This window comes from Sminthopsis crassicaudata, chromosome 6, assembly GCF_048593235.1.
Source record: "Sminthopsis crassicaudata isolate SCR6 chromosome 6, ASM4859323v1, whole genome shotgun sequence".
Lineage (NCBI taxonomy): Eukaryota > Metazoa > Chordata > Mammalia > Dasyuromorphia > Dasyuridae > Sminthopsis > Sminthopsis crassicaudata.
Window position 1 is genome coordinate 244420225 of NC_133622.1, and position 9889 is coordinate 244430113.

At 35.6% G+C, this 9889-nt stretch overlaps 1 protein-coding gene across 1 annotated transcript; it reads right to left on the minus strand.

Moving 5' to 3' along the window:
- Positions 1-3506: 3506 nt before the first annotated feature.
- Positions 3507-4469, minus strand: LOC141547843 (olfactory receptor 10Q1-like). The gene has a single exon (XM_074276466.1). It carries the CDS (start codon positions 4467-4469, stop codon positions 3507-3509), a length of 963 nt encoding a protein of 320 aa, XP_074132567.1.
- Between the last annotated feature and the right edge of the window lie 5420 nt (positions 4470-9889).

Sequence of the window (9889 nt, forward strand, 5' to 3'; positions counted from 1 at the left end):
AATGTAATTTATTTTGCATCATGATCTGAAAAAAATGCATTTACTATTTCTGCCTTTTTGCATTTAATTTTAAGGTCTTTATGTCCTAACATATGGTCAGTTTTTGTATAGACTCCATGAACTGCCAAGAAGAAAGTGCACTCCTTTTTGTCTCCATTCAGTTTTCTCCAAATATCTATTATGTCTAGATTTTCTAGTATTCTACTTACCTCTTTAACTTCTTTCTTATTTATTTTGTGGTTTGATTTATCTAGTTCTAAGAGAGCAAGGTTGAGATCTCCCACTATTATAATTTTTGAAACTCTCTTAACTTCTCCTTTAGGAATTTAGATGCTACACCAGTTGGTTCATATATGTTTAATATTGATATTGCTTCATTATCTATGCTACCCTTTAGCAAGATATAGTGCCCTTCCTTATCTCCTTTAATTAGATCAATTTTTGCTTTTGCTTGATCTAAGATGAGAATGGCTATCCATGCTTTTTTTTACTTCACCTGAAACATAATAGATTCTACTCTAGCCTTTTACCTTTACTCTGTGAGTATTACTCTGCTTCAAATGTGTTTCTTCTAAACAACATATAATAGAATTCTGGCTTTTAATCCAGTCTGATATCCTCTTATGTTTTATGCGAGAGTTCACCCCATTTACATTTATAGTTAAAACTACTAATTCTGTATTTCCTGCCATCTTTTTAACCCCAAATTATACTTTTCTCTTTCCTTTTCCCCTTTCCCTCCTCCCCAATATTTTACTTATGAATTCTACTTGCCTCAAGCAGTCCTTACTCTTTAGAGACCATCCCTCTTTCTTATACCTTTCCCCTACTATTTCTTTTTTCTCTTCTATTTAGCCTACTCCTTCCCTTTTCCCTTTCCCTTCCTATTTTTCTATAAGATGAGAGATGTTTGTTGGTGAAACAAAATATATATGATATTCTTTCTTTGGGCCAGATCTGATGAGAGTAAGATTCACACACTATTCATCACCCTTCCTTCTTTCTCTCAAATAAAATATACTTTCTTTGCCTTATCCTGAGATCTAATTTCCTCCATTTTACCTCCACTTTCCCCTTATTTTTTCTGTTACAATTCCCTTTCTTTCTCTGGTTTCTTTTTTATATTATAACAGTAAAATTGGGTTATACATGTATTCTCAATGTATACCCATAACAGAAATACAGTTCTCAAGATTTTTTTTTCTTTTTACCTTTTTGTGCTTCTCTGGAGTTCTATATTTGGAGATCAAAATTTTAGTTTAGCTCTGGTCTTTTCATAAAAAATACATGGAATTCACCAGTTTCATTGAATGTCCATCTTCTTCCCTGAAAGAAAATGCTCTGTTTAGCAGGACAATTTATTCTTGGCTGCATTCCAAGATTGTTTGCCTTTTGGAATATCAGATTCCAGGACCTTTGATTCTTTAAAATGGAAGCTGCTCAATACTGAGTAATCATTATTGTGGCTCCTCAGTATTTGAACTGTTTCTTTCTGGCTGCTGTAATAATTTTTTCCTTGGTCTGATAGTTCTCAAATTTAGCCATGCTATTCTTTGGGGTTTTAGTTTTGGGGTCTCTTTCAGGAGGCATTCAGTGAATCCTTTCAATGGTCATTTTACCTTCTGTTTCTATGATATCTGGGCAATTCTCTTTGATGATCTCCTGAAAGATAGTGTCTAGACTCTTTTTTTTCATCTTGTATTTCAGGGAGTCCAATAATCCTTAGATTGTCTCTACTAGATCTATTTTCCTGGTCAGTTGTTTTCCCTATTAGGTATTTAAAATTTTTTTTCTATATTTTCATTTTTTTTAAAGTTTTGTTTGACTGATTCTTGTTGTCTTATTGAATCATTCATTTCCATTTGTTCAATTCTGAATTTTAGCGTGTTATTTTCTTCATTTTCTTTTCTTTTCTTTTTTACTTCTTTTTGCATTTGTCCAATTGAATTTTTGAATGAGTTGTTTTGTTCTATGGAATTTTAAAAAGAAGTTATTTTCTTTTTCTGTTTCACAAATTCTGTTTTTCTGGGAATTGTTTTCTTTTTCCAGTTCACTATGTCTATTTTGAGTTGCTTTTACCATACTCTCTTGCAAGGCTTTCATTTCCTTTCCCAGTTTTCTTCTAGCTCCTTTAAGATACTTTTTAAGTTCTAGAAGAGCTTTGTGTGATGGGGATCAATTATATCACCTTTTGGATCTTCATCTGGAGACAATCTGACTAAGGGTTTGAAATCTGTTCTTCTCTTTCACCATAAAAGCTGTCAATTGTTAGAGTTCTCTTTACTTTTTTACTCTTTTTTTTTAAAGTTGTTAAGGTCTGCTTTTAGGGCGGGAGAGGTTTTCCAAGTGACCTTAGCTGCTGGGTCAGTGCTGATTCACTCTTGGTGCTGGGTCTGCCACATGGAATCAGCAATCCCTTGGAGCTCTGTGCTGTCTGTGCTGGCATTTGTGGTCAGAGTCCGCATCAACACCCTGATTCTGCACTGCTCTGGGACTGTGAGCTGTCTGAGCTGGCATTTGTGGTGAGCTGCCCAGGTCTTGATATCTTTGTCTTGCTTCCAATTAAAGCAAACCTTCACTGGTCTACTTTTTCCTGCAAACTCTCTGCCCCATAGAAGTCACACTGCCACACTGAGACTACTCTGCCTTGGGGCTCTGCTCTGTCTGTGCTGGAGTTTGTGGTCAGCTGATTGTGCTTTGCTGCCTCTCTCTTATTTCTGATTGAAACATATCTTTTCTGGTCTGTTTCCTCCTGTAAATTCTCTGCCCTGGGACTCTGAGCTATCTGCTCTAGTGTTTGTACTGGTTGCCCTAGCTGCCTCCCACCCATTTCCTATTGAAACAGATGTTTTTTTTTTGTTTTTGTTTTTTGTTTGTTTGTTTGTTTGTTTTTTTGGGCAATCTTTGAAATTGCATTCTGCTGATAATTTGTTGCCCTCCCGATATTTGTGTGTTCTGAACATCCAGAGCTAATCCAGAGGCTGGATTTCATAATAAATCATGAGGATTGTAAAGAAGGTCAGAGGGAAATGTGTATCATCTCCGCCATTTTGGCTCCACCAGAATTAGTCTATTTCTTATGATCATGCTTCACAGAAGCAGAAAACAGGGAAACAATGAAAGGTAGGAGATCAGGAAAGAGAAAAATGGTGAGAGAAAAGTTGTTTGTCCTTCATTCTCAAAGAAGATGCCGACACCAGGAGGATACCAAATAAAACTAATTTACTTGGAAGTGGGCACATCATATTAGTGCCAGGTCTTGTATATAATTGAGAGTACATACTAGAGTCTCAGAAGTTGGAAAAAACTCAAAGAATATTTTCCATTTAGAAGACCACTAACAAGTGATCATTTGATCTCCCTTTATGTTCATCATAGTAAATGATAGAGTCAGACATATTGTATTTCAGAATAAAAAGTGCAATTGTGGAAAATCCTAATATGTTGAAAGTTACAGATTGGAATTAGTTATTTTTGCCGTCTTGACACCTCTCTATTCCAAATCTTCATGGAGGTTCAGAGCCTGCTGTGCAGCTCATGGATTTTTTCAGTGCATCTTTGACATCCTTATTCCTTAGGGTGTAAATGAGGGGGTTGAGCAAAGGTATGATAAAGGTATAGACCAAGGCAAGCTGCCAGTCAACATCCTCTGAAGTGCTAGACTTAGGACGCATATAGACCAGGATGCCACAGCCATACTGTAGTAGGACCACAGAGAGATGGGAGGAACAGGTGGAAAATGCCCTCCTGCGCCCTTCTGCAGAGCGAATTCGTAGAATGGTATTGGCAATAAAGATATAGGAAATGGAGATAAGCACAAAGGGCACAGTCAGAATAAAGAAGCCCATAACAAATATAATAGCTTGTTGCACTCGAGTGTCCCCACATGCTAAACGTAAGACAGGTGGGGCATCACAGAAAAAATGGTTGATCTCCAGGTGGTGACCACAGAAGGGGAGGGTGAATATCAATATTGTGAGATGCAGTTCAAGGTAAAAAGGCAAGCTGAGGGAAGCAACCATAAGCTGGATACATCGCTTCTGGGTCATGATGAGAGTGTAGTGCAGGGGATGACAGATGGCCACATAGCGGTCATATGCCATGACAGCCAATAAGAAACAGTCAGTACCTCCAACGGTGTAAAACAGTAACATCTGAGCTGCACAGCCAGCCAATGGGATGGGCCTTTGAGCCCCAAAGATGTTGGAGAGCATCAGTGGTACCACAGCAGTGGTGTAACAGATCTCTACAAGAGACAGATTGGATAGGAAAAAGTACATGGGGGTATGGAGGGAAGTGTGGGTATACACGGCCCAGATTATAGAGGTATTACCACAGAGGGTCATTATGTAAAGAAGGAGAAAGAAGCAGAAGAGGAGGGCCTGGATCTTGGGGGAGGTGGTGAACACTCGGAACACAAATTCTGTTGTAGTGGACTGGTTAAGATGGAAAGTATTGGGAGAAGACATTTCATCTGCCAAAGAGAAGTACAAAGTTAAACTGAATTACTAGTAACTGTTTAGATAAAATAAGAAACAATTTTATTAATAGAATTGTAGAATCACCGAAATATGGAGTTTTGAGGACTTTCAAAGATGACTTTTGGCAAATCTCTTCATTTCTATATCTTTTAGTATTTTTATCCTCATAACATTGGAATTGAATCTTTTAATATCTAAGATCTCCTCTAGGATGACCATTCTATATTCTATATTCTAGTTTCTTTCCCAGTAACAATATTCTACATATTTTTCCTAAAGTCAGTTCCTTGGGGTTTCTTTTGAACTATTATATACCAAATCTTGTGCTAAATACTGGGAATACAGAGAAAAACAAAAATTGAGTTCTATTTTCAATGAACACACAGTCCCAATGAGGAAGCAACTATACATGAAGAAGATATGTGCAGAATAAATTGGTAGTAGGTTCAGAAGGAAAACACAAAATTAAGGGGGATCAGAAAAGTATTAATTTAGGTGGTTGAGCTGTAGCTGAGATTTCAAAAAAAGCCATGGAAGCTAGAGACAGAAGGGAGGAAGGAGGAAATTTCAGGCATTTGGGGTAGCCATTGAAAATTTAAGATTTAAGATAGGAAAGGGAAGAAAAAATAGGTTATACAGGGCTTTAAAATTCCAACAGAGGATTTTATATTTCATCTTGAGTTTAATAAGGAGTCCCAGGAATTAATTGAATTGGGGTGGAAATGTTAGAGTCAGACATGAATTTTAGAAAGATCATTTTGACAGCTGAGTGGAGAATTAAATGAAGTGACTGAAGGCAGGGAAATTAAGCATTAGACTTTTGTAATAGTCCAGAGGTAGTAAGAACCTGACCCAAAATGTGGTAGTATGAGATGAGAAGTGAGAGAATGTACTAGAGATGTTATAAATGGTAGCCATGATAGCCCTGGATTACTGATTAAATATAAAATTTCCCTTGCAACTTTGACATTCAATATTTTAAAGTTATTTTTGGCCCTGATGTTCTTCACCCAATGTTTGAAGAGTCTTTCTGGTTCTTAATTATATGTTCAACATTCCCAGGTCTCCTTTCACTTTACATCTAAAGTGACACATTTTAACGTGTTTTTCAGCTCTGATATGCTTTAAATATAACACTAGCTCATTATTTCATAATCATCAATGAAGTATATAAAATGTCTTATAGATTTAAAATGTTCAGGAACTCAGAAGCCATTGAGTCTAACTATCACATTTAACAGATGAGGAAGCTAGGATTGAGAGAGGCTGTATGACTTAGCTAGGTTTACTTAGCTAGTTAACTGAAACAAAATTTGAACTCAGCTCTTAACTCCAACTCTAGTATGTCATCTATTGTACCACTCATCTCTGGTGTAGAAGATGGATCCTAAAGAATTTTTCAAACACATATGGCAATCTATATGGGCGCACACAGCTGGCAAACTTCAGAAGCATTAATGGTATCCAAGTCTTCTATCCAAGTCTTCCAGTCTATTAGTTTAGCAAGTTTTTTTTTTTTTATATATAGGTGAATGAATGATGAGGAAGAGGAGAATGAAAGGAAAAAAAGATACAAAAGAAGGAGTTAGTAAAAATAATTACCAGTGATTATCATTTTGCCTAATAACTATAATGATTGCATTAAATTTTTGATGACCATCATTAAACTGAAAATATTATAGAAGCTCAGACTAGGAAGGGAAGGGAGGAGCTACCTAGCCCCTTCCCCCAGTATTGGAAGTAGAATACTATATGCAATATTCTCCAAGAGGGGTCCTCCACACTTTGTTTAAAATCCTTAAATTTTTTTTGTTCTTTTTTAAAATTAATTTTATAATTATAACATTTTTTGACACTACATATGCATAGGTAATTTTTTTTTTTTTACAACATTATCCCTTGTACTCCCTTCTGTTCTGAATTTTCCCCTTCTTTCCTCCACCCCCTCCCCTAGATGGCAGGCATTCCCATACATATTAAATATGTTATAGTATATCCTAGGTTCAATATATATATTGTAGGACCGAATGTTTTTATTTTTGTTGTTGTTGTTGTTGCAAAGGAAGAATTGGATTCAGAAGGTAAAAATAACCTGGGAAGAAAAACAAAAATGCAAACAGTTTACACTCATTTCCCAGTGTTCCTTCTCTGGGTGTAGCTGAAAATCCTCAAATGTTAGAGAACATATTACCTCCTGAATCAGCTCTTTCTATTTTGGCTTAGGTCCAATAATGAGATAACATGGAGATGAATCATTCTTTCTCCAATTTTTACTCATTACTCCTTTTCTACCCTATAGATAAAGAAGTCTAATTTTTTCAAAGAATAGTCCTTTAAATACTTGGAGAGCTTTGATATCTCTTCTAAGTTCTTTAAAAATATGTTAAAAGCATTTATCTACCATTACAAACTTGGCTTTTGGTAGGCACTTACCCATCTGTGACAGCCAATTCTCATGCCTGAGATCCACTAATCTCCTCAGTAAAATTATGTTTCATTTGACCAAACCAAATATGTCTTCTAGCTTGAATTCTCATGATCCTGTCTATTCTCAATGCTCTTCCTTCCATAAAAATTCAAGTATTTTAAGTGCAGTTACATGGAATATAAATTCGATTTATTCTATTTTATCCTAGAAGCACAACTCAGATGTACGGGTTGAACCTGGAGAGAAGCAGATTTGAATTTGGTGAAGTTGTGTAGTTGTGTCCAACTCTTGTGATGCTGTGTGAATCATGGCATACCAATATTATCCATGGAGTTTTCTTGGCAAAAATATAGATAATTATGATTTCCTTCTCCAATGGCTTATGGCAAAGAAAGATTAAGAATGTTGCTTGAGATCACGTGCTTAGTAAGTGTCTAAGGGCAAAGTTGAATGTAAATCTTTCAGACCCTAGGCCCAGAGCTCTATGCACTGGGATACCTAGTCACCTCTGGTAAATTGTGTCTAACAATGGCCATCACAAGAATGTGAGGATGAAATAAAAAAAAAAGAAGAAGAAATGCACACCTTAATTTTGCAGTTATTTGGAGGGAAGAGCAAGGTGGACGTGGTAGATTTGTAATTTCATGTGCTTATCATCTTTTTATGATAGTGTGTTATGGTCATCCTTATTTTGTTTTATAAATTGAAAATTAAATAAAGTTTAAAAATTAATTATGTTTGTGCATGCATATATATAAATACATATGCATTTATATGTTTCTGTATATATATCTACATATACATGAGTGTGTATTTTAAGAAAGAAGACATGGGTGGCTAATGATATGGACTGAAAAAGGGAAGAATAATATATAAAAATCTTGGATCCATTGATGGATGGCAATATAAACATTTTTGTGGTTGATCATTAGTGGTAACTGTCTCTTTGTAAAATGAGCATCGAACAGGAAACCAGGGCTATAATCCCAATTCTCTTATTAACTATTGGTATGAACTTACACAAAGTATTTTTTCTCAGTTTCATTGCTTATAAAATAAAGGATATGGACTACATAATTCCTTCAGGCAATATGGTAAAGTAGACTTTCTCTCATAAAATACATGAGAAATGGAAGGCAGGAATTTAATTCCACTAATCAGACATTCTTATTTTCTTTGGGAAAGAGGAAGTCATTCTCTCCTTTTTTGGGAGACAGCTATATCTTTGTGGAAAGAGTCAGGAATCCAGGGTTATAATCCCAATTCTGTTTACTAATTAGTTGTATGAACTTAGACAAAGCATTTCTCTTTTCTGGTCCCCAATATTTCTTTAAAAATTCTGTAATTTCATTACCCTTATTTCTTCTTTTCTGCCTATTTAGATATATAGACAGGCACATTGGTGGGGCATAATGAGAGTTTGAATTGAACTCTATAGAAGCTTAGCTGTTGCCTACACTATGTAGAGCATAGAATTCTATCCCCTATTAGTGGCTGTGTTTTTATCATTGCTTAACTCCCTTAATGATTAATAACAGATAGCCAGTCTCAGAATTTCAAGGGTGTTACCCAAAGTGAAAAGCTATTCAGTTGTGTCCAATTCTTTGTGACCCCATTGACCATTTGGTCCATGGAGGTTCTTGGCAAAAATCCTGGAATGGTTCACCATTTCTTTCTCTATTTGCCTAAGGTCACAGAGATAGTAATTATCTGTGGCCAGATTTGAATTCAGGCTTTCTTGAATCTAACACGCTAAATGCTGAGCCAACTAGCTGTCTCCTAATGTCAGAAGACAGAAGTATAAAATCAAGAACGTGTCCTTTTGTGTCTTGCCCTTATGGATCACTCAGTGTGGTGAATTTAATGAATTCCTTCTTAGAATATTGTTTTCAAAGGCATAAAACATTTATTAGATTATAAAAAACAATTATGCTGTCATAGTTATTTTGATATGTTTTTAAAAGTTTATAGACCCCAGGTGAAGTGGAATGCTGTTGTTGGGATTTCTTCTTCAAAGAATTTATGGGAAGACATGGAAAAGAATGACATAGGATCAAAAGGTGTTGATGGGATTGTCATTTATAGCTGTTCTAGTAATTTCACTCATCCAAAAGATCAAAGTTTCCTTAAAAGAACCTCTTAGGAGAAGATGTCTAAAATCTAGCTTTAATGACCTCCTAAGGCAGATGGATTTTCTGCAAATTAAAGTTATGAAAGTTCTCTAAACCCTAGTCCTAAGGGAAATATTTTTTATGCACTTTGGACTTATATGTGTGTCCTCTGAAGGCAGACAAATTTAATGATGATTTGCTGGGACTGTGGACTGTAAGGCTGCAGGAGATTAACTATAGCAGGGAATAATAAGGATTGATATATCCTTTGCCCACTGACTCTTGCATCTGATGAAATTATAACCTGATGAATGAAACTAGTCCAAAGTTTTCTCAAAAAGGTTTGCTTTGGTCTACCCTAGAGCTTAAAAATAATTGATTAATATTGCACATTGTTATATGATGGTCAACATTATTCATTTTTCCATGGGACATAAAAGAAATAGGAAGATCTGAACTTTGCTCTTATGGATTCTAAATCACATAATATTTATGTTTGCTTACTTGCCACATTTCAATCTGTGATATCATGCTCTATAATCTTAGGAACATGATTTACTTTCTTGAGAGGCAATAACAGAATTATTGCTATTTCACTAAACTATTAAATTTTGGGGTCCCAATTCTTACAAATAAATGAAAAGAGCCAAATGGCACACCATCTTCCAGTGCATCTGATTCTTTCAACTATCTAGAGAAAAATTCTTATCTGAAGGCTCACTTTAGTTCTGATATCCTACCTGGATAGTCCTTCTAAAGAACTTACCTATTCTTTCCTTATTCTTTCCTTTGGGTTAATTGCAATGTGTGGTGCTTCTCAGAAAGGAGAGACTTTGGCCAGTAGACACACTCTTTATCTCTGCTTTCAA

Bases quoted from the DNA above. Each gene is read 5' to 3' on its own strand.
- LOC141547843 (XM_074276466.1), bottom strand. From the start codon at position 4,469: ATGTCTTCTCCCAATACTTTCCATCTTAACCAGTCCACTACAACAGAA.